The sequence below is a fragment of the Xenopus tropicalis genome, chromosome 4, assembly GCF_000004195.4.
Source record: "Xenopus tropicalis strain Nigerian chromosome 4, UCB_Xtro_10.0, whole genome shotgun sequence".
Lineage (NCBI taxonomy): Eukaryota > Metazoa > Chordata > Amphibia > Anura > Pipidae > Xenopus > Xenopus tropicalis.
The window spans coordinates 83566257-83590834 of NC_030680.2; the positions used below are offsets into that span (position 1 = coordinate 83566257).

Genomic DNA, 24578 nt, shown 5'->3' on the forward strand with positions numbered 1-24578 from the left:
TTTGGAGCAGTGGTCAGTCCTTTGACTTTCCTCCCAGCTCAAATTGAATCTGTGTGGTGGCTTGACACTTCCCCTTGCTCCAACCGATTGGAAAGGTATATTAATCAATACTTCTTCCCTGGAGTGGTGAGTTCTCCTGGGATCAACCCTTTAAATGTTTTCTTTTTTTAAGGCTTAGGTTGGACAAAAGATCCTCAAACAGCTTGAGATATTTATTTAGCAATACCTCCAAACAATTCCCTTTGGGGCATCAGTCAGTTCTCGGTCCTCAGGGGAAGTAAAACTAAGCAATGCCTGACTTCAATGGAGTCCTCCTGACATTCAACTTCCTCCCAAAGCCAATCTTTCCTCGAAGTCAGTCTTCAGTGGTGGCTAGCCACTTCAAACATATCTAAGGGTTTCCCCTCTTTTCAATCAAATTTAAAGTTCTAGCAGCGTATATTTCTTCCTTGGGGTGGGGAGTTTTCCTGGGAGACAGTGTGGCTCCTGGCAGAGTCCTTGAGAGAACACACAGTCAAATGTGTTGGAAGTCAGGGCAGTGTTTCAAGCTCTGAAAGCCTTTGGGCCCAAGATAAAAGAAACAGCGGTGACACCAAAAATAGACAATTCATCTATTTTAGCAACATGCTAAATTAAGAAGTAAGGGAGGACCAGGAATCACCTTCTTAAGAAAATGATGTCCCTAGTTTTTATTCAGGAATAGCAGAATCTGGAGTAAGTAACTGTAGTTCACATTCTGGGCGTACTCAAACAACAAGCGCACTATATAGTTACATAGTTGCACAGGGTTGAAAAAAGACCAAAGTCCATGAAGTTCAACCCTTCGAAGTAAACCCAGCACACACAACCTATACTGACCTATCTATACACTCACATACATAAACCATATATACCAACATCAATACTAATTGTAGATTTTAGTATCACAATAGCCTTGGATATTACGCTTGTTCAAGAAATCATCCAAACCAATCTGCCATTACAATATCACTCAGAAGAGCATTCCACAGCCTCACTGCTGTCTTTTCCTGCCCAATTTTCATGTGAGCAGACCTACCCTCTGTGTATGCACAGTGGCATTATCACAGTCCCCCAGCAAGCCATGCCCCCAATATTTCCCCAGTGTCCTGCGATTTGGGTTGACGTTATAGGAAATGTTCTTTTTTTTGCCAACTAGGCCAGTAAAATACCAGGAAGGCAACAACACAAATATATACTAGGGTTTCCACTTTTCTGGAAAAAAAACTGGCCTTCCTATATTTTTGTCTTTAACCTAATAATAACGTTGGCAGTAAACATAGTTTTTCTGACCAGACCAGTAAAATACACCCATCTGTTGTACAGCACTACATAAAATGTTAGCACTTTACAAATACATCTTAATAATAGGGATGCACTAATTGTCTGCAAAACAAAATGTAGAGGTTTTGTTTTAACGGAAAAAATATTCATACAGAAAAATATGGCAACACATTGTTTCATTCAGAGACTCCTTTTTTTTTTAATTAAAACCTTTATTTTTCATTCCCATTAGCTACTATATGCGAAAACGCCTATTTCTGTAACTCTATGCTGAAGATTTTCATCAGCATTTAGCTTCCAAATTATTGAACTACAACTCCCACAATCCCCTGGCTACAGCTTCATAACAATACAACTAAGGGAGCATGTTTCCTTATGGGGGCAATTATTTTTTTAAAAAAACTATTCTAATACGGAATACTGAGGCGGTAAATTACAGCTACCCAAACCAAGCACCTCCCTCACTTCGTCTGTTTGTCTCTATCTATCTACAACTGACAGGCAGCACGCATGAAAACATAGATGGGGCCCGCACAATGCCGGTGAATGGCATGCTGGGAATGGTAGTTCCTAGCGCCACTATGTAACATGCACACGCACGACAGTTGGCATACAAGTCCCATCATGCCGCAGCCGGAGAAGTCCCGGATGTCTATCGCGCCGGAAGAGAAGACAGCCTCTTTCCCAGCCATCTTTTGGCTTACTAGCAAGCGAGCTCTAGGCTCCAGGCCTCGTAGAATCGGAGGAACATCCACCTCTTAAGGGGCCATCATGCCCGGTCACTTGCAGGAAGGCTTCGGCTGCGTCGTAACCAATCGGTTCGACCAGCTATTTGACGATGAATCTGACCCCTTCGAGGTGTTGAAGGCGGCCGAGAACAAGAAGAAGGAGGGCGCAGGGGGACCGGGTCAAGGGACCGGCAAAACGGCAGCTCAGGCCGCCAAACAGCCCAAGAAGGAGTCCCAGAAAGACCGGAAGAACCCTCTGTCCGAAAAGGAGGAGAAGAGCCAGGCGCCTGTACCAATCAAGAAGGAAGGTAACGCGCCATAGGACTAGCACTGAGGGAGTGACAGTAGGCCCCGGGGGTGATTAGGTAGTTTAATCCAACGACAAGTGGCGAGCTGTGTAAGCTTCAGCGCAGGGACGTTCCACTACTGAGTTTCGAATTATTTTATATTTCATTTCCATGCATGCACTTATAGCCTATAAAGTACTACCCCAGGTTCTACGAGTTAAGAGTTGAACTCGAAAGGTGCCATATAGCACACATTCGCAGTGTATACTTTTCCTGTCGAACTGTAAATTACGCGTTTATAGCGGCAGTTGGCTGAACCAGGCGCTTGCACCTCGGTTATCGCCGTATTGTTAACTTCTTTTTGTCAGACGGGCTCATGGCACATTAGACGGGAGGGGGGGGAGGGGAGCGTTAAGAATCGAATTGCCCTCCAAGGTCAAGCAGAGCTGTCACTGAAGTGTTACCGTTAGGGCCTCGCACATGGAGCTGCTTCCCTTAGCCCAGGCTTGTGGCGGGAGAGCGCTAGGGAGCACGTGGTGTGAGGGGGGAGGGGGGCGGTTGTCACAACACTAGGCCCTAGCCATACTTACCAAACACGTGGGCCTATCACTGAAATGTGTGTGTACTGCTATGGGTTGGGCGCTTCCTGCAGGCCTCACCACTCTGAGCCCTACTATTACTGGAGGGTTGTTGCCTTTTTCTTCCCAGTACAACTACAAAGAATAAAAGTTTGCAACATTGGTTTGGGTTGGCTTGTGCTCTTTAATGTGCATACGCCAGATTTTACTATGGGGGGGCCCTAGATAAAATATCAGTTTTCCATGTGGTTCATGAGAGCTACAGCAACTAGTCCAGGTATTACTAGTGTCAATCACAGCCGCTAAAGACGTGTTATAAAAGTACTTTGTGCCATAAAAAACACGCCGTATCAGACTCCTAACCCTAAAGCGTTTTGGAAGGCATCTTAGCTTTTATTTTAATACTAATGTCAACAGACTGATGGGAAATGTTCAAGCACTTGACCTAAAAACTAATAATGTGAAGCTCTGCTCTTGCAATGTTCAGGGCAATGTCATTTTTCTAAACATTTCCATAATTTACCCAAGTTTTATTAAGTGTAAAGCCCTTTTCTATACTGGGTGTATTTCAGTAGTAGAGTAGCGCCTGAAACAGCCCCCGATTCTTTACATTGACCAGGTGTTTTTCCTATAAGGGAATGGGGGCAGCAGGTGTTGTTTGGGGCACTTTTTAGCTAGCTGAAATAAGGCTGTGGAGAAACCACCCCATCAGCCCTTAATGTGTGGCCAATTTCACCACACATCATTGCTGTCTTTTAGTGTTCTGGTGTAACAGTTAGATCATCTGTTTGTGCAGTGTATTCTGTTTGTTACATCTACCTTCTTATTTCTCACTAAGTTTCACAGTATATTTCTTAATATAGGAGAGCTGTTAGGAATATTCCAAAACGTTTAAATGTTTTAGCATCTTACGAGAACTAAATATATATGACTAAATATATAAGCCTTCCTACCTTTTATGTTGCTGGGCAACAACTTCCAGCATTTAAAACTAACCTAATAGTCACAGATATAAGCATGCTGGAAGTTGTAGTTAACATTTGGGGACACCAGGTTTAAAGGGCTTGTGGTGAACATACTTTTTGCCTATTGTTTTAATCGCCATAAATCTGTTATTTTTATTTCTTGAGCTGAACTGGGAAATTGAAGTTACTCCATCTTTGGTCCTTGTGAGGTAGAATATTAATTAACAGTGCCCTTATAAGCTCCATGTGTAATGGGTTATTGTTAATGAAAATCTCAACTGAGGATAAAGGGAAGAGGGTTATTTACTTTAATCTAATTATCTATCTCGCAAGGTCCAAACATACAGTAGCCTCGGTTTCCCTGTTTAGCTTAAGAACAAAAACCATAGATTTTTCATTATAAATGCAACATGTACAACATATGTGCAATATGAATTTAATGAATAGTGCTTGTACTGAACTAGAGTTTTACTGCCCCTTTAAAAAAAAAAGTTTTAAATGGACAATATAGTAAACTACTTTGTTTGCTATGTATGAAACGTAGTATAAATACTTGCAGTTACACAAACAGACAACAAATGTGATTTGTATACATTAATCATTTTCATAAAGTGAAGTCTTTTCCAAAATCTAATTATTAAAAGGGTATCGTGCTAATTATGTAGATATGTTAATTGTGTCAGTGTGGCCCTTCCCAGGTCTGGGCACTTTGTAGCAGATATGTATAGTTAAATGGTAATCCAATAGTTCAAGGTCATGACAACTATAATTCTGTATGAGCTTACCTTTTCTTAGTTGTATGAAAACTCATTTTAATTCCCCCCACCCATATACATATGGCATCACATGTTCTCATGCTGGTGTTCATGTGCTCAAGCCATCTTCAGTGACCAGTGATTGGTATGTGCATGTAAGTTAGAATAGTAGTTCATAATACGTAGACATTTTCATTGCTGCATAAATGCTTGCACTAGAGTAATAACAAGACACTTTTGTTATGTAGCTATAATGTATTTAATTATACCAGTCCCGTCAAGGCAGATCTGCAAATGAGAAAAGCTCAAAAATCTTGCATTCAATTATCTGAGTAGTTGTTGCAGTATGCTCTTAGTTGCAGCTAAATTAAGCAAATAGTGTAAACACAGAGCTATGTACAGAGAGTGGAGGTCTAAATTAAATAGGACTAATATACAAGGAAACTCTGTAGTATGCTAGTATTTTAATCACATGGGCCTTCATTGCTTGCCTCAAATTATACTTTAACTTTTTTCCTGTCAGTGTGTAAGCTGATAAGATCATGCATTGCCTATAAGCACACAATTCTGACATTTAACCTGAAAAGGTCCTTGTTTTGAACTCCTAATTTTAACTAACTATATCATTAACAGGTATAGGGTTAAACAGAAATATTATCAGTTTTTTACTGGGGTGGAGGAGGTACAAAGTAATGTGTTCTTTGTGCAGTCAGCAGCCTTTTGTAACCACGCCTATTAACTGGTTTAGCAATCCTTTTAAATAGCTTTTATGGGAGGTAACACTAAAAACTGTGTTTTAAGGGTTATAACTGGCAAGAGTCAGATAGTTAATCCTTGTATGGCCTTAACTGGTTACAGCAGCTGTTGTGGTAGGGGGCTCTCTCCAGTAGCAGTAGTGCAGCACAGATTCTATTCTCAGGGCAAGGTGTGCTGTCAGTCATTACTGGCTGCATATTCTCTTCATTCCAAGGAAACCATTTTAGTTGTAGACCTGGTTAACATTTGTGGGTCAGCTCAAATTAAGTCATTAGTATTTTGTTTGAACTTTATTGTTTCATGTAGCCTAACTTTACCAACAGTCTAATACATTTTCTGTTGCTTTAGTATGCATTTTAATGTATTGTTTTTCTTTAATGTAAATGTGACTTATTATATGGGTCTTTGTAATAAGCAAATTATTAAACGACTCCTCAACCCAAAAACTGATTATTTTGCTCAATAAAAGATAATGTAATCATGAGCATATTTCCAGTATGCATTAATTACAGATGTTTAATAGTTTTAAAGTTATTTGTAAATGTAAACTAAAGCATTTTTTTGTTCTTGTTCTGACTAAACAATTTAATAGGAATCTGTTTTCTTCTAGGTGTTTTAATCAGCTGGCTTTCAACATAGTTTCAGGAGTTAGACAGTGGTATAGAGCATGTACACACCAAATCAGTTGCTGCTTTCAATAGGAATTACATTAACAAATAACTTTAAAACCATCAAATTAACAGCAACACCAAAAAATATAATATTTTAAAGTAAATAAAATATACTGTACTGTTGCCATACACTGGTAGAAGTTGTTTGCTTCAGAAACATTGCCATAGTTATATAAATAGGGATACACCAAATCCAGGATTTGGTTTGAGATTCGGCCTTTCAGCAGGATTCTCATTTGCCCAAACCCATGCCTTGAATCCTTAAACTCATGTGATTTTTTTTTGTCATATAAACACGGAAGTTGAACCATGCACGGTTCTCTTTCCTAATTTGCATATGCAGATACATGTGTGGTTTTGTATTTGAACAAATCTTTCACAAAGGATTTGGTTTTGGCAAGATCCCAAAATAGTTGATTCAGTGCATCCCTTATAAATAAGCTGCTGTGTAGCCATGGGGGCCTTCATTCAAGGTGGGGAAATGAGGCACAGGTTAAATAGCAGATAACAGAAAAGTTCTGTAGAATACAATGGGATTCTCTGTTAACTGCTATGTGACCTATTCCTTTTCTCTTTTTTTCAATTTGAATAGCTACCCCATCCCATGGCTATACAGTAACTTTATATAAACTATAGTAGTGTTTCTGAAGCAAACGCATGACTTTTAAGAGTGCAGGGCAATAGCATGTAATATATTACTTTGATACACTTTTTTTTTTCTTTTTTGTGTTACCATTCCTTTAAACATTTGTAATGAAGTATGTTGGTAAGTTCACTTTCTTATTAGGAAAAAAGTTTTTTGGGTGGAGGACCCATTTAAAGATTCTTACAAAATTGATATATATATATATATATATATATATATATATATATATATATATATATATATATATATATATATATATATATATATATTAGTAATTGTACTTTTACATCTTTTGCCTTGAGCCACCCTTTTGTCACATGACAGGAAATAATGCTGCTTCTAATTAACGGGAAGAAGTGTATGAGTAAAGACACAGCTCTGCCTATCCATTAGCTGATGTAACCCAACTTGTATATGTGCACTTTCTTTGTGTGTGGGTACAGTGCCTCATACAAACTGGAGGGTGGAGACTAGTGAAGTGTAAGCTGGTACAAAACCTATGCGTTTGGGCCAGCTCAGCACATCTTTAGCAGGTCACTGATGGGTGGCAGGCTGAACTCTGCCCACTGCTCACCCATCCATGATATTGCTGTGCACCAGAATGCCCTGGCACCCACCTGCTGTCAGCTTATTTATATACTTGTGCCTGCCCCCTATGATGATGTCAGTCATGGGTGGTTCAGCCTAGGTATATAAATTACAGCGCTGTCAGGTAGAGGTTGGGCAGTTGTAGGTCTGTATTTTGCTGACCTGCACATCACTAGGGGTGAGCTTCTCCTTCAAAATCCTGCATTGAAATCTTTTTTTAAAAGTGTAAACATATTTTTTTATATTTAATTTTCAAATTTCCAATGGCTAGCCATGTTAATTTCCAACCTCAGGCTTAGGCACAATAATCTAAGATGGCTGCCTACACAACAATATTACAACTAAAACATTACATTTGTTTCAAGAATACAATTTTAAACGGTAGAATGAATTCTATGCAATGCAAAGAGTGTAATTTAGAAATAAAGTACACGATAAAAAGTGACAGTTACATAGGGTTGAAAAAAGACCAGAGTCCATTAAGTTCAACCCTTACAAGTTAACCCAGCACACACAACCCACACCTACCAATCTATACACTCACATAAACTATATATATATACAACCACTAATACTAACTGTAGATATTAGTATCACAATAGCCTTGGATATTCTGATTGTTCAAGAACTCATCCAGGCCCCTCTTAAAGGCATGTTCTCATCCCTTGAGTCAATGCCCTTTTTTATACAAGACAGCACTTTATTTGCTTTAGTAGCCACAAAATGACACTGCCTGGAATTAGACAACTTGTTATCTACTAAAACCCCTAGATCCTTCTCCATTAAGGATACCCCCAACACACTACCATTTATACTACCATTTATATTATTTCTACCAAAGTGCATAACTCATACCTCATTTTCCAGTTTGCTGCCCAGTTTTCTAATTTTGTCAAATCGCTCTGCAAAGAGGCAGCATCCTGCATGGAACCTATAGTTTTGCACAATTTTGTGTCATCAGCAAAAAATAGAAACAGTACTGTCTATGCCCACCTCCAGGTCATTAATAAACAAGTTCAAAAGCAAAGGACCAAGGACTGACCCCTTCGGTACTAACCACACTGGTCCAATTAGAAAATGTTCCATTTACCACCACTCTTTGTAATCTAACCTTCAGCCAGTTCTCTATCCAATTACAGATATTATGTTCTAGGCCAATATTCCTCAATTTGATCATTAACCTTCTGTGAGGTACTGTATCAAACGCTTTAGCAAAGTCCAAGTAGATGACATCAACTGCCATTCCATCATTGAGGTTCCTGCTCACCTCCTCATAAAAGGCGACTAAATTAGTCTGGCAAGATCTGTTACGCATAAAACCATGCTGGCACAAACTAATAGTATTGTGAACTGCAATGTATTCAAGTACCCTATCCCATATTACCCCTTCCAAAAGTTTTCCTACTACTGATGTCAGACTAACAGACCTATAGTTTTCAGTCTGAGAACGGGATCCCTTTTTAAATAACGGTACCACATTAGCAATTCGCCAGTCTCTCGCCACCATGCCAGACCTCAACGAATCCTGAAATCCTGACAATCCTTTTAAACATGGTTTTGCATAATAAAAAGGTGTGTGGGATTTTTTGTGCACATTTATCTTTCATAAGACTTATGGTATTTCTGTAAATTTTTGTGCTGTTAATTTGTGGCAGCCTTACTGTTCATTTTCAGAGTAACCAGTTAAATATCAGTAACCTGCATAGAAACAGTGACCTCTGCTGGGAGTTGAGAGCACAACACTTTACTACTGATGGTATAGGAAATCTGTTGTTAACTGCATTAGCAAGTGTCTTAACTCACTGAAGCGGTTTTGACAGAGTTGGTCATAGGCCAGCAGTGTACATTATTAGCTGGGCATACCCTTAGTGACCTTTAATTTTAGGCATGCTGCTTAGTGTTCCTCAGAAAATGTATTGGTTAACACTAATTAGCCTGTAGCCATAAAGGAACTGTGTATGAACACGCATCTTTCTGGTCAAGACTTAAAAAATCCTTTTAATTGTATGAAATACATTCACCTGTGTATCTTAAACATCTAAGGCAGTGCCCCACTACCCAATTTTTACCAAATGTATCCATGTCTGTCAAATGGGGCATTTACTCTTCATAATTTCACTACTGTATAATTCAGAAGATTATACATCTTTACAAATCTTTGTGCATTAATATCTGTGTTGCAGCTATCAGGCGGGTTGGTCGGAGACCTGATCAGCAGCAGCAGCCGCCGCAGCAGCCACCAACACAACAGCAGCAGCAACAACAACAACAACAACAGCAGCAGCAGCAACCACCTCAGTCATCACAGGGTGAAGGAAAGCCAGTTGACAGGAGGCAGTCCGATAGGCGGCCACCCCGTGAACGCCGTTTTGAAAAACCAACTGAAGAAAAGGGAGAAGCAGGGGAATTTTCTGTTGACCGGTAAGTTTCATGTTAAATTGGCTAATGTACATGTTTATTTTAGGTTGCTTTTAGATTGTAAAATGTATAGACCATTTATTGAAGGGAACTGTTTACACTGAACACACCTGAGGAAGAATTGGGTCTCTGTTATCATATCAAGGGCTATATTTAAAGCTTTTGCTGCCCTAGATACACGAGTAAAAGCGGCCATACATGGGGCGATTTCAGTTGCTGATATTGGTCCTTTAGATCAATTTGCAGCTTATCTACCCGTGTATAGGCACCACCAGTGGGCCTTCCCAACTGACGCCTGGCCTGAAATTGGGCAGATTTGATTTTTCATTTGGGTAGGGAATGCGGTCCCCAAACCGATGGTGTAGGTGGTGGGCATATCATGAGAAGATCTGCTTGCTTGGTGACCTCGCTAAACGAGCAGATCTTAGTGTATGGCCACCTTAATGCTGCCCTAGCCAGCACCAAAGAAAAGCTACTTCCTGTTACTGACCCACAGTAATAAAGGTTCCCCTAAAACCCACTGCTGAAATTTACCCAGTAATCTTGTGCTGTGCATCTATTATTGGGTGGGAGAAAAATCTGTTCAATGTGTTGATACAGAAGACAGGGCAACAGTGAATGCAGAGCACTTCTAAGGGACAGTGACAGATGTGTCAAGTTTCAGATTTTTTACCTGCCCATGAACAAGTCAGCTGAAGAAACCTCTTGTTGGTGTTATTGAGTCTGTATCTTAATACTATGTTTTGGGACACGATAGACTAGAACTTTGTTAAAGAGGTTGTCCACTTTTAAATTAACATTATGTATGCATATTATGTATGCATATATGATGTAGAGAGTGAGATTCTGTGAGTTTGCAATTTTTTTTTTTTTTTCAGCAGCACTCCATTTTGGAATTTCAGCAGTTATCTGGTTGCTAGGGTTTTGTTTACCTTATTTAAACCACTGCATGGTTGCTGAGAGACTGGAATATGGAGCGGGACTGAATAGAAATATAAGTAATTAAAGGTAGAAATAATAATATTGCAAGATCGCACAGCAATTATTTTTGGATGCTGGAGTCAGTGACCCCCATTTAAAAGATGTAGAGGCAGAAGGCAAATAATTAAACTATAAAAAAAAAAAGATACTGAAGATCAATTGCAAAGTCGCTAGGAATAGGACATTCTATAACATACTTAAAGTTAACGTAAAGGTGAACCACCCCTAATGGTTTAAGGAGGCATGGGTTTTCCCTTTTTTTTTTTTTGAATAGTGAAATAAAATGTAATTTGTAAGCAACTTTCCAAAATACATCAATTACAAATTTTCAGTTTTGATTTGTAAATTTAAGTGCTTTTAAAAGCACTATCTGGCTGTTTTAATTTTCTATAGAAATTATATGCTGTATCTGTTTTTTATTTAGCTGGAAACAGCAGGACCCAGTTACTCTTTGAACTTTACAGAGTGCTGAGCTGTTTGTGCATACTAATGATTACATTAAAGGGAATAGTAACCACCTCAAACCACCTTATCTTTATTGTAATTGTGTGAAGGGGTTCCTTCCTTCCACAATTAAAAAAATAAATAAAAATCAATTGCAGATTCTTACACCACCACAACTTGACTATACTAAATGTGTACTAAAGTTGCAATTCACCTAAAAATGTAACACTTCAGTTTTATAACGCAAACAGCATCTCTAATTGTTTAACAATAAAAACATAGCAATGAATCTATTCATTTTTTAGACCCATCGTGGATAGGCCCATCCGTGGTCGCGGTGGCCCTGGTGGAAGGGGTGGCCGTGGCGGTCGTGGACGTGGTTTGGGCAGGGGCGATGGCTTTGACTCTCGTGGAAAACGTGAATTTGACAGGCATAGTGGCAGTGACAGAGCGTAAGTCTTGGCCTAGTGCTTTTGTTGTTGACTTTCTTGTATTTCTTTGTGCTTCCCTAATCTCCATGCTCAAACACTGACAATATAACTCATTTTGGCTAGTTCTTCACATTTCAGTGGCCCAAAGCATGAGGATAAACGGGGAGGAAGTGGATCACACAACTGGGGCACTGTTAAGGATGAATTAAGGTAGGGTGCTAAAATGTTGTGATTGAGTAAAATAAGATTGTGGATTAAAAGTGGGTTTCCTGATGTTGATTAAAATAAAACGTTAACAAAGCCTCTCTAAACCATTTTAGTAAACTGGTCATGTCGGCATAAACTTGGAGGTATTTTTAAACAATCTGGTTTCTTTCTTAAAGGGGACTTGTCACACTAAAGTAACTTTAAATACTTTTGTATCAGGTTAGTCAATCAAAATAAACTTAAGTTACTATATATATATATATATATATATATATATATATATATATATATATATATATATATATATATATATATATATATATATATATCCTATCTATATATCTATATCATCAAGAACTTGCTATTAAGGCAAGCTTTGCAGCATTTCAAAATCTGTATATGCACCAGGATTGGGTACCTGATGCCCATACCCAGGATACACCTGGGCATGTGAGGATAGACTGTAAGGATGGAGGGGGTATGAGGTGTGCAGTGACATTTTGGAAGTGTAGAATGGAAAGTGAAAGTAATTGCTTGTCCCCTTTATACATTGTTCTATAAAGCACTCTGACTGACTAGCACATCAGCTGCAAATGATGAAATGGACTTCAGTGTTCTCCACAAGCTGTTTTATCTGGGTACTGTGCTGAGAATTTTTGTTATGCTTTGATGATCCTTAAAGTTTCTTAGTTCCACCACTGTAATAGAAAGCTCACCAGTAAGACTGTGCAGTTTTACAGATACACAACATGTATTTGCAGAAACACAGTCCTATTGGCATCTGTGAATGTTTTTTTGTATTAACATATCATTTATTAGATGATGCTGGGGCAGGCTTTAAGGTGCATGGTGCATTTTGTTTTTCTTTTCTCAGCTGTCTAATATTACTCACCACCTGGGTGGAAAAAATAGCTGTGGAGGACACTGGAACTTTTTTGTGTTTGCAGTTGGACCGGTCAATTTGGTTAAAGTAGCTAGGCTGGTTTAATGGAAACATTCACTTATGTCCCTCCATGATTTAAATTTTCAGTGAACTGGACCAGTCTGCAGTCACTGAGGAAACTCCTGAAACTGAAGAACATCCTGCTGTTGATTCTGAAAACAAGTAAGTATTAAAGCCTCAGATACAACTTCAGTTTTTCTCTACAAAACATTTTTGTAAATTTTGTTCACTTTAGGCACAGGATTGTTTTAATGTTTAACTACACATCATTGTAATGCCTCTGGTAATGATCAAGGCTGTGCTGCTCTGTATACGTGAGATAATAGGCCTAAGTGCTCGCTTATGCCCAGTGAGTTTGGTGGGTCTGTTTAACATGCCTATTCTGTCGTGACTACTGCATGATGCAACAGCTCGGCCCTCATAGAGACAACACTGTCTTGTATTGAGAGAGTGTGGAGCTAAATGTAATGTAATTCTATTTTTTTTATTTTTATTTTTTTTTTGCTAATCTGATACAAAGATATATTGATGATTTTTTTTTTTACATACTGCTGTCTATAAAGGGTTAACTGTTGCCAGCACCAGTACCTTTTGCATTATAGTAAAATATTTGGATTGTTTATATTTTTCACATGTTCAAAAATGTAGTTGTAAGTGTACATGTCGGGCAAGGCTTACTTTGCTATCTGATGTGTTCTGCCGTTTACATTTCTGTATGTAGTGGTACACTAGCACTTCATAAAATATGTAATGTTGCAGTGAAAGGGATACTGTTATGGAGAATCATGTTTTATTTCAAAACACATCAGTTAAACCTGTACAGGTATGGGATCTCGTATCCGGAAGCCACCAAATAATGGTAAGGCCACTACCCATAGTCTCCATTATAACCAAATTAAACATTTTACAAAGGATTTCCTTTTTCTCTATTATAATAATATTATACTGTGTACTTGATCTTAACGGAGATATAAGCTAGTCTATATTGGAGGCAAAACAATCCTATTAGGTTTATTTAATGTTTAAATTATTTTTAGTATACTTAAAGGGGTAGTTCACCTTTAACGTTAACTTCTAGTATGTTATAGAATACCCTGTTCCTAGCAACTTTGCAATTGGTCTTTATTTTTTATAGTTTTCAAATGATTTGCCTTCACCTTCTCCACGTTTCCAGCTTTCAAATAAGGGTCACTGACCCCAGCAGCCAAAAACTATTACTCTGAGGCTACAATTTTGTTATTGTTATTTATCTTTCTATTCAGTCCCTCTCCTATTCATAGACTTTTATTTGAACCACTGTCTGGTTGCTAAGGTAAACAGAACTCTAGCAACCAGATAACTGCTGAAATTCGACTGAAGAGCTGATGAACACACAGCTAAATAATGGAAAAACCACACAAAAAAATTGCAAGTTGTCTTGGAAAATCAGTGTCTCCATTGTACTAAATATTATGTAAATATTGTTTACATAAATTATTTACATGTAAATTATGTTTTCTTAAAGAGCAAACAGAACTTTGTAGATTTAATTTTGCATGAGGCAAAGCATTTTCTTACTTTCCCAAGTGCCCTTGGCTCCATGACGATTTCTACACTGCAAATTGAAACAATGTCAAGCCTCCCAGCTCCCCAACAGCTGCCTGAAGTGATAAGACCTCCATTTTTTTATGCTGTTATTACTGCTGCTTTGGGCTAATAATTAACACATGCTAGTCGAGCCTATTATTTTAGTGGTCAGGAAACTGACGAAACTCCCCATACTGACTCACTTAAGGGCAATGGCAGATTTCTTGAGGCCGACAGAGTACCTAAAAATACCTTTTGAATCTCTCCCTATGTGAATCCGTGCAAGTGAACTGATTCACATAATTGTGCAAAAATGAAGAAAAAAGCCTTTTCATTTATATATATGTGGTGATTCACATAGGGACCAAAGCTCCCCCTCCCACCTTAAGGGCTACACTACATGGGTAGGTAGGGAGAGAGGGTTTGACTTGCCGCTGCTTTCAGGAAAACCAACACTGATTCATGTTACTATTTCTTGTTCCTTACTCAGGGTGATTTTTCTTTTAATATTTATCAGGAGTGGAAACTGCTCATTCCGGTTGCTGTGACTTTGGCAACCTTATACTTCTAGTACAGGTTGTAGCTTTGTTCAGGCAGGTTCAGTTTGTATAAATAGGAAGTAACATGAGTGGTATCAAGTGTTTTCTGCCATCTCCCGTAGACTCCATTATAAGAAAATAATTCTAATTTTTAAAACTGATTTCCTTTTTCTCTGTAATAATAAAACAGTACCTGTAATTCATCCCAACTAAGATATAATTAATCCTTATTGGAGGTAAAGCAAGAGCAAAGCCTATTGGTCCCATACCTGTGTAGAACAAAATAAACTTTGCTAAAAATTCTTCTATGCGCTGCCCGGTGGTAGATTTTAGAATAGCACCCAAGGAGGATAAATAGAAATCATTTGTATTACAATAGACTCTCCAGCTGAGTGTTTAACATCAACCACACACCCAGTTCCTTGAAATGTGAAAAAGGAGAACTAATGGTACTCCAGGTAGATTCTTTGCCAGCAAAAAGATTCCTGAAACTGCCAATGCTGCTCTAAATGTAACCACCTGCACCAGCGAGGCTGCTGGTTTTAGCTGGTGTATGTCTACTGATGGAGATACACATGAAACTGCTGCTTCAAAGGGAATTTGCTTGGTATAAGCATTTGTGAATGAAATCTTTTTGCTTGGAGTTGCAGTCTAAAGTGAGTGTCTGCATTGTGGCACCATATCAGCTTTTTCTCCCTTCTTGTCTGCAGGGAAAATGAGGCTGAAGAAGTGAAGGAAGAAGGTCCTAAGGAAATGACTCTGGATGAATGGAAAGCAATGCAAGACAAAGAACGTTCAAAAGTTGAATTCAACATCCGTAAACCAAATGAAGGTGCTGATGGCCAATGGAAGAAAGGCTTTGTCCTGCATAAAGCAAAGAGTGATGAGGTAACCATTTTTATTAGCAATGTCGACACATCAGATTCATGTTGGTTCTGAGATTTCAAGGTCATTCTGTGTTTGGCTGAACATTTTTTGTAATCACCATGCTGGGAAAATGAAGGCAAAGTTTTGCTAACATAAGCTGGTATTTATTTTTTTTGCTAAAGTTGTAACACCTTTTGTGGCATTGGTAGATGTACTGAATTGTGCATGAAGGAATACCTAATATTGTCCTTGCTTTTGCTTTTTTTGTGCTGATTACTTTGCTATCTTGCAATGACAGCAGTGTTCAGTGAGTGGGTCCACCCCCCATGAAGCTTGCCTAAAAGGTGAACTGCTGGACTGCTGCACCTTTTCATTTCTGTTTTTACATTACATTGCAGTGTATGAAATGGCCCCTAGATTTGCTAGCACAAACTGCTGCAATGGTGTAGGAGAAATGACAAATGAATAAAAACAATTATATCTGTTTGTTTAAAGGTTCATGCTGAGTCAGATGCCCTGGATCATCATTTCCGTAAGCCTGCAAATGACATAACTTCCCAACTTGAAATTAACTTTGGAGATCTTGGACGCCCTGGTCGTGGAGGCAGGGGAGGAAGAGGCGGCCGTGCCCGCGGCGGTAGGCCTAGTCGTGGAGGAAGAACTGACAAGGTGATTTATTTAAAGCAGATGTAAACTTTTTAGATTGCATGCCCAATACCTTAATCTTAATGCAGATACGGTATATATTGGTTGCATACCTAAGATTAAATGTAAATGGCTTGCGTAAAGCCTCTATGGCCTCGCTCTCATCGCAGCAACAATAACATTCACTGTTCTAGCTGGATATAATCTCTGCCTCCTAAAGTGCTGTATAATGTGTAATGCAACGATTAGACAAAAGTCTCTTCAAATAAAAGCACCTACAGCTAATTTGAATGATTTATCATGACACTTTAAAGTTACCTGCCCATACTGTTATTTAAATAACTTTTTTTTTTCCTTTAACCCCTTTAGTCAAATGCTTCTGCTCCTGATGTAGATGACCCCGAAGCTTTTCCAGCTTTGGCGTAAGCTTGGATGACTTGTCCAACTTTGGTGCCCCTGAGGGACCCCTTCTACGAGGCTTGCATGCTTAAGGATCCTAAACTACTACAAATTAAAAAAAAAAAAAAGGAAAAACCCCAAGACTGTCAATCATACCATTCACACCTATGGACTGAATTTTATCTGTTTTGAAAAATGGACTTCTCTCGCTACTCAGAAGCAACAATATGGTAGTCAAGTTTTTGTATTTAGAGATGTTATGGTAGCAGGGATGTTTTCATAATTTTTCAGAGAATATGCATTCTTCATGGATACTTTTTTGTATTGCTGCTTGAAAATATGCGTTTCCAAACTTGAAATATAGGTGTGAAAAGTGTGTACCAGTTAAAGCTTTCACTTATTTGTTCTTTGTTTTTTTTCCCCCAACTTTAAATCTTTTTTTTAACATGCTAGAAATTACCCATGTATTGGCAACTTGAACTGGTCATTTTCACATCTGACCTTGCCCTTTGTCTAGCTAAAGTCCCAATTTCTATATATCTATTTTCAACTTGCAAAGGTCATTTTACTTTTTTTTTCTAGATTGTGTAAGAATACACAAAATTTAGACATTTTAAAGTACATGAATGTGCTTGTCAATTTTGATCCTGTGGGTAAATGGTGTTAATGGACTGCAACTGTAGAGAATTGGTAATGTAACGTATCCCAGTGTGTATGCTTATTTAGCATAGGATTTAATTAACATCGCCCTGAGAGTTATGGTAATTTCCATAAACTCTCTAATGGAATATGAATTTTCATTTTGAATTGGACATACTGAGTAGCACAAACATGTATCCAGTGTATGATAGCAAAACCAATAGGAAAGTCAAACCTGAAAATGCCTTCATGCAACAAACATCAGAAGTCAAACAAGTTACTGTGTTGCTTGTTCCATTTGCTGCAACCCGTGTGTGAGGAGAATTGCTTTATAAAAGAGCAGCATTACTGAGGTGTTTGTCACACTGGTCCCTTGCATTGTGAAGAGCTTTTTCCATTTGCCTGGGAAGTAGAACAAACACTTTGCTCTAAATAGTTCTTCATAGTTTTCAGCTTCTGGGTTTGGATTGCTGGTTGACAGATGAATGTTTGCTCTTCAGTGAGAGAATACAGCTCCTACTCTCATAGAATTTTTAGCTTATTTAATTTTTTTTCTTCCTAAGGCCTAAACATTACCACTTCAAAACAAAAGGACATGATAGGCTACATTAAAAAGAAAATAAAAATAACAAAAAAAAAAGTTGTCTACAGTGTTTGTTAGGATAAAATACTCATTTAATTTAATGTTCTTTTTACAGTTTTTAGCAGGCTATAAAATTTGAAGCTTCGTACCTATGTAGGTTAAATGAACACAAATATTATTGCCCTATTTTTATAAAAGTTGTACAGGACAGGCAACAAAGTATTTGAATCTTTTGAGTACCAAAATGGCAGCTCATTGTTCAGTAGCCCGAGTGCTTATACTGTGGTACTCTACAGGGTGTAGGCGGCTTTCTGGCGCTGGCTGGGTCAGTGGTATTTTTATTCAACAGCCTGGCCATTTTGAGATTATTTTCTAGAGAGATAATTTACTATGAGACTGCAAACCAGTGGAGTTTTTAAAGATAACACTTCAATGCATTAACCTATCAATTTAAATAAGCCTTCACAAAATGGAAACATGTTTAAGCAGCTGAGATTAAGTTATGTACAGATCCCTTAAGTTATCTAAGAGCCTCTTACACATGCAGAGTAACATGCTAGTGTGGCCCTGAAACATCCTTGCTATAGGCTTCTTTACTTTTGTACAACAGTCTTGTACTGTCCATTCAAGCTAATCTATTCATTTATGAACCTTGGCTTGTTCCTTTGCCTGAGGAATATCATCATTTTCAGTTAAAGTGAACTTGTATCAAATCTGAGAATTGGCACTTTGTCGAACCAGGTCTCCTGGCTATAAATAAAGGCACTGCAGCTTCATTTAAGAACTGAATGAACCTTTGAGCATCTGTTGCTAGCTGGTAAATGACAATCTGGGATTTCCAGTCACTAGCTGAAGAATTAATGTGCCTTTCCCCTTCATTACCCATCATAGTTGTACATTTATCTGAAGCCCATTTCTGTGTGAACTGAAACTGTGAACAAATCTGTCTGGTGGATGCTTATTGAATTAAAGGTTAATTTTCATGCTCTAGCCTAATGAAGGGTAATATGGCAGCTTTGTTTTGTCTAGTGTTTTCTTTTTCAAAGAGTTGGTATGTGTCCCTGTTGAAGACGAGACTTGGTTCCCTCCCCACAGTAACTCTGGTGACTACAATCTAGAATGTGTTCTAGATAAATGCATTTTGTGGCAATTTTTGCATAGCAATGAAAGTTTGCCTTTATCAATACCACCAATTACTCCTGGAAGTGCTTAAATTAAGTACAGGTAGGCTTTCAAAGCAGGGATTGTATATGACTTTTGATGTATACAACTGTTAATGCTAAAATAAGACTACTGTGTATTTTAGTTTCACATTCTCAATGTCAATCTCATTCCCAATGAAATTTAGAACACCCATGACATTAATAAATTCTGGTCAGAGGCCTAAAGCTGAAATAATATTTGTACCAGTTTTATGTTAATCTTGTCTGACTGGTTTAGAAATAAAATTTGCCAACAGGACAATCTGGACGTTAAGGCAACACAGCCTAAGAAGTGGTGCTAGAAATGTATATACACACTTGTGCCTTCACTCACAGTTCCAGATAATAGCTACCTGCCCTTGAGCCTGGTGCCGGTGACCTTTGTAGTCTGCAGGGTAATGTGGGCGCTTCTGAGTTAGCGTTAACCCTTTAAACAGCATTCTCTCCTGATTTGATGACATAGGACCCAATTTTTGTGTGCTTTCCTCCTAAGGAGACAGCCATCAAACTCCAGAATTCCTCTGGAATTTATTTTATTCAGTTTGGTGGAATTGAAATCCAGGGATTTAAGGGGGGAATGGATTACATTTTGAACTGGGTTTACCTAAATTTCTGGTATATTTGAGTTTAAGACTTTCATTTGCTGGCTTTGGAGGCCCCCCCCCCCCCACCCCTATGATAACTCCCTGCTTCAGGAGGCATCAGAACTAGATTTGCAGGTAAGTGGTCACTTATAGTATGAAGTTCTTCCACTGGGTGCCTGGAGCTATCCCTCAAGTGCTTGCTCGCTTCATTCTCTTTCCCTCCCTGCAGTACACGTGTAACTAACCTTTAGTGGGTGTTGGTTGCACCTGGGGGAGTCAGACAAAAAGGTAACGCTGGTTGCGTGGCACCCTGTCAGCACACATGTAAAGAACTTCTTTTGTGATTGCCAACTTTCTATTGCTGCTCTAATATGAGTTACTGGATCAACTAACTAACTAGTATTAGTGAAGTTAACCTCGCACCTGGGTGCACTTGTATGTATACAATTAGTATAATTTACAATAAGCACAGGCACACATAATCAAGGCACACCACCTTGGACCATAAAATAACCTTTATTTAATATTACTTTAAAATCGTGTGGTTAAAATACACAAATTTAAGGGAAAAAAGGAAAGACTAAAACAAAGAATAGCCTTATGTCTGTTAGGGGATTTCTGTCAGCTCAATTAAGCTGAAATGTTACAATCTTAGTGTAACAAACTACCTTTTAGCAAGCTACCATATAGTGACAATGTAGCAATTTTAAGGGACATGAGAAAATACTGAAAAGGATTTGCTCTATTAGTTTAGGGCTTTCCTGACTTTCTTTCTCAGGATTACATACTCGTACTTATTAATTGTGCAGAGCCCCTTATCACAGCGTCAAATAAATATTTGCAATATTTAGGGGAATTTTTCCTTTTGCTGCTATTTCCACTTCCTCGGAGGCAATATCTTTGGTAAGTATCAGTTAAGTTTTTACATTATATGGGGAATTGATCCCCTTTTAATTATAGATGTTTACAATATTCTCAGGGTAAGTATCGGGAACACACCAATCGAAGTGCTTAGCCGTTAACCTTTTTGGCAACCAACCCTAACTTTAAACTAGTGAAGTCCCATATAGTGCAGCATGTCTACATGCTTAGCTTCTAGGGGTGGGGAGGATTCTGCCAAAAGCTGTTTAGTGTGCCTGATTCATTTGCAACAAGAATTTTTTTTTTTTAGATTTTCTTCCAAAGAAAGCAAGTTTTCATACCTGGGAATCCTGTGAGATACAAGAGTTACTAATTCTAGTTAAGGCAGATACCTTTTCTTTGGCCACAGGTTGCTGTGGTTTCTGGGTAACTGGAAAGATCAGGAATCTCACCCAGTCATTTGCTTATTTGTGTGGGAACAATGATCCCTTAAACTGTGTGCATGCAAATTTTGAAAACAGTACATTATTTTTATTTCTTTTTTAAACACAACCACAAATTAGATCTTTAAGAAATGTCTAATGCATATAACACCTGGCTCCTGCCTTATCCTTTCCCAAATTTGGTCCAAGCATAGCATATATAATTTATTTTAACTCCTCAATCATGCATGGGAGCCCGACATAAGGTCCTTAAAGTCTTTTATAGCATGGCAGTGGGCCAAGTCCAGGCAGGGCACTCTCCTGACCAAGGTTTCTCCTGTAATCCATACAAAAAAAATCCAGGGTGTAAAAATATTCTACTACTAATGTATAAACTGCTCATTCTGGTATATCAATTGAACGGATTTTCACAGCATCCAGCCTAAGCATCCCTTTACTTACATGGAGTTTGGGCAAAACAAATTCTAGAGACAGCATTTCACCTTTAATGCACTCCTCCTCGTTTTCACTATTGCTGCTCACTATGTCTGTGGGCAGATAGTCCACAGTAATTTCTTGGTTAACCAAGTAATCTGATACATGTTCTGTACTGACAAGTTCTTTAGGCTGTAAAGACTTGTAACAACAACTTTCTGAGGGCAGAATAGACAGGTTGGGCATCATGGGAGCTTCTGCCTCTGTTGTGGATATGTGGATTTTCTCAGCACGCAATGCTTTATTGGTTTCAGATTCTGCTTTAGTAATGATATACATAGGAGGCGAAAACTGTGCTTCATCATCGCTGTCAATCTCGTCTACCTCCAAGGTCTCCGTTTCATCATAGGTCGATGTACTTGTTAAGGGGCTAGGAAACTGTTCCATTTTGTCCTTTAAAAAAAAAAAAAAAAAAAAACGCACAAGTAACACATTTTCCTTGCATACAAATATAAAGCCATCCACAAATCTGTAAAAGTTTAAAATAGCATAAACGTCCATAATCAGGGGCTGAAGAAGAGCTTCCTGGGCTGTTCTGGAAACTTGCCTCCTGCCCATACTAGTGTTGCTACTCCCCCATCATGTTCACTCTCCCACTACTGACTGGGCAGGCACCAGACTTGTATATACAGTGGTGTGAAAAACTATTTGCCCCCTTCCTGATTTCTTATTCTTTTGCATGTTTGTCACACTTAAATGTTTCTGCTCATCAAAAACTGGTAACTATTAGTCAAAGATAACATAATTGAACACAAAATGCAGTTTTTAAATGAAGGTTTACGTTATTAAGGGAGAAAAAAAACTCAAAATCTACATGGCCCTGTGTGAAAAAGTGATTGCCCCCCTTGTTAAAAAATAACTTAACTGTGGTTTATCACACCTGAGTTCAATTTCTGTAGTCACCCCCAGGCCTGATTACTGCCACACCTGTTTCAATCAAGAAATCACTTAAATAGGAGCTACCTGACACAGAAAAGTAGCCCAAAAGCACCTCAAAAGCTAGACATCATGCCAAGATCCAAAGAAATTCAGGATCAAATGAGAACAAAAGTAATTGAGATCTATCAGTCTGGTAAAGGTTATAAAGCCATTTCTAAAGCTTTGGGACTCCAGCGAACCACAGTGAGAGCCATTATCCACAAATGGCAAAAACATGGAACAGTGGTGAACCTTCCCAGGAGTGGCCGGCCGACCAAAATTACCCCAAGAGCACAGAGACAACTCATCCGAGAGGCCACAAAAGACCCCAGGACAACATCTAAAGAACTGCAGGCCTCACTTGCCTCAATTAAGGGCAGTGTTCACGACTCCACCATAAGAAAGAGACTGGGCAAAAACGGCGCAAACCACTTTTAAGCAAAAACATTAAGGCTCGTCTCAATTTTGCTAAAAAACATCTCAATGATTGCCAAGACTTTTGGGAAAATACCTTGTGGACCGACGAGACAAAAGTTGAACTTTTTGGAAGGTGCGTGTCCCGTTACATCTGGCGTAAAAGTAACACAGCATTTCAGAAAAAGAACATCATACCAACAGTAAAATATGGTGGTGGTAGTGTGATGGTCTGGGGTTGTTTTGCTGCTTCAGGACCTGGAAGGCTTGCTGTGATAGATGGAACCATGAATTCTACTGTCTACCAAAAAATCCTGAAGGAGAATGTCCGGCCATCTGTTCGTCAACTCAAGCTGAAGCGATCTTGGGTGCTGCAGCAGGACAATGACCCAAAACACACCAGCAAATCCACCTCTGAGTGGCTGAAGAAAAACAAAATGAAGACTTTGGAGTGGCCTAGTCAAAGTCCTGACCTGAATCCTATTGAGATGTTGTGGCATGACCTTAAAAAGGCGGTTCATGCTAGAAAACCCTCAAATAAAGCTGAATTACAACAATTCTGCAAAGATGAGTGGGCCAAAATTCCTCCAGAGCGCTGTAAAAGACTCGTTGCAAGTTATCGCAAACGCTTGATTGCAGTTATTGCTGCTAAGGGTGGCCCAACCAGTTATTAGGTTCAGGGGCAATTACTTTTTCACACAGGGCCATGTAGGTTTGGATTTTTTTTCTCCCTAAATAATAAAAACCCTCATTTAAAAACTGCATTTTGTGTTTACTTGTGTTATCTTTGACTAATAGTTAAATGTGTTTGATGATCAGAAACATTTTGTGTGACAAACATGCAAAAGAATACGAAATCAGGAAGGGGGCAAATAGTTTTTCACACCACTGTATGTATGTATGTATAACTTTATTTATAAAGCGCCACAAGGGTACGCAGCGCTGTACAGTCTTACAGAATACAAAATTACACACAGGGAGGACTTGCAGGAGTTCTAATGTAACTGTTTGGTAAGTGGGTAAAGCACACAGGCATGGGATTGGCATAGGAGGTATACAGTACCTAAACAAGAGGTAACAGCCAGGCAACTCTTTACACGTGAACAGTTGCATGTAGCCCAACCAAGAACAATTCATCGATGGGGTTTTTGTTGACAGGTGGACCTACCAAAAACATTTCACTGAAAGACAGACTGGTGCCTTTTTGTCCCCTGGAGACATTTGTCCATTGTACACAGTATTGGTGCAATACACCATGGTTTCTACAAATACACAGTTCAACATAATTACACACAAATACAGGAGGCACAAGGATCTGTGCAAATTAGGAAATTAAGCGCACTTATATTGAAGAGGGTGGCACGTGTGAAAAGGTTGCACTTACATGCCCTTCAAGGACAAAAAATGTTTGTTTCATGTAGAGCTGCTCCCTATCTCTGACTGCCAGCAGCACAGCTCATTTTACAGGCCTTTTTATCTGTGGGAAGGGGTGGGAGGGGGGTCACATTTGATCCCAAAATACTACTCGAGTGCAGCTGAAACAAAACAGGTGCTTTCACTCCATGAACAAAAATGGTAAAATCATTAGCACCAATATTAGCAACTAAACCTTTTTAGCATTATAATAATTTTTTTTTTTTTTTTAGATTTTTCTCCTTGCATCTCTGGTATTTTTTTCCCCCAAAAAGTAGGTGCTTTTACAGAAAACATCTGACTCTTTTACATCTATAATGTTACTGCATAT

General features: G+C 38.7%; 2 protein-coding genes across 4 annotated transcripts in view; one reads left to right on the forward strand and one right to left on the reverse strand.

Annotated features, from left to right (window-relative positions):
• Positions 1-1945: 1945 nt before the first annotated feature.
• Positions 1946-19402, forward strand: serbp1 (SERPINE1 mRNA binding protein 1). Of its 3 annotated transcripts, none has more exon segments than NM_001001227.3 (8): positions 1946-2338; positions 9460-9697; positions 11425-11571; positions 11674-11760; positions 12788-12862; positions 15516-15693; positions 16168-16341; positions 16687-19402. In NM_001001227.3, coding segments are annotated over 8 exon segments (1221 nt in total). In that variant the 5' UTR covers positions 1946-2073; the 3' UTR covers positions 16744-19402.
• An 819-nt stretch (positions 19403-20221) lies between these two features.
• LOC101732940 (interleukin-12 receptor subunit beta-2) overlaps positions 20222-24578 on the reverse strand; it is a 36959-nt gene continuing 32602 nt past the window's right edge. The window contains exon 16 of the mRNA XM_004914317.4: positions 20222-21895. Within this exon, the coding sequence (XP_004914374.2) occupies positions 21407-21895 (489 nt within the window). The 3' untranslated portion in view covers positions 20222-21406. The remainder of the gene's footprint in view (positions 21896-24578) is intronic.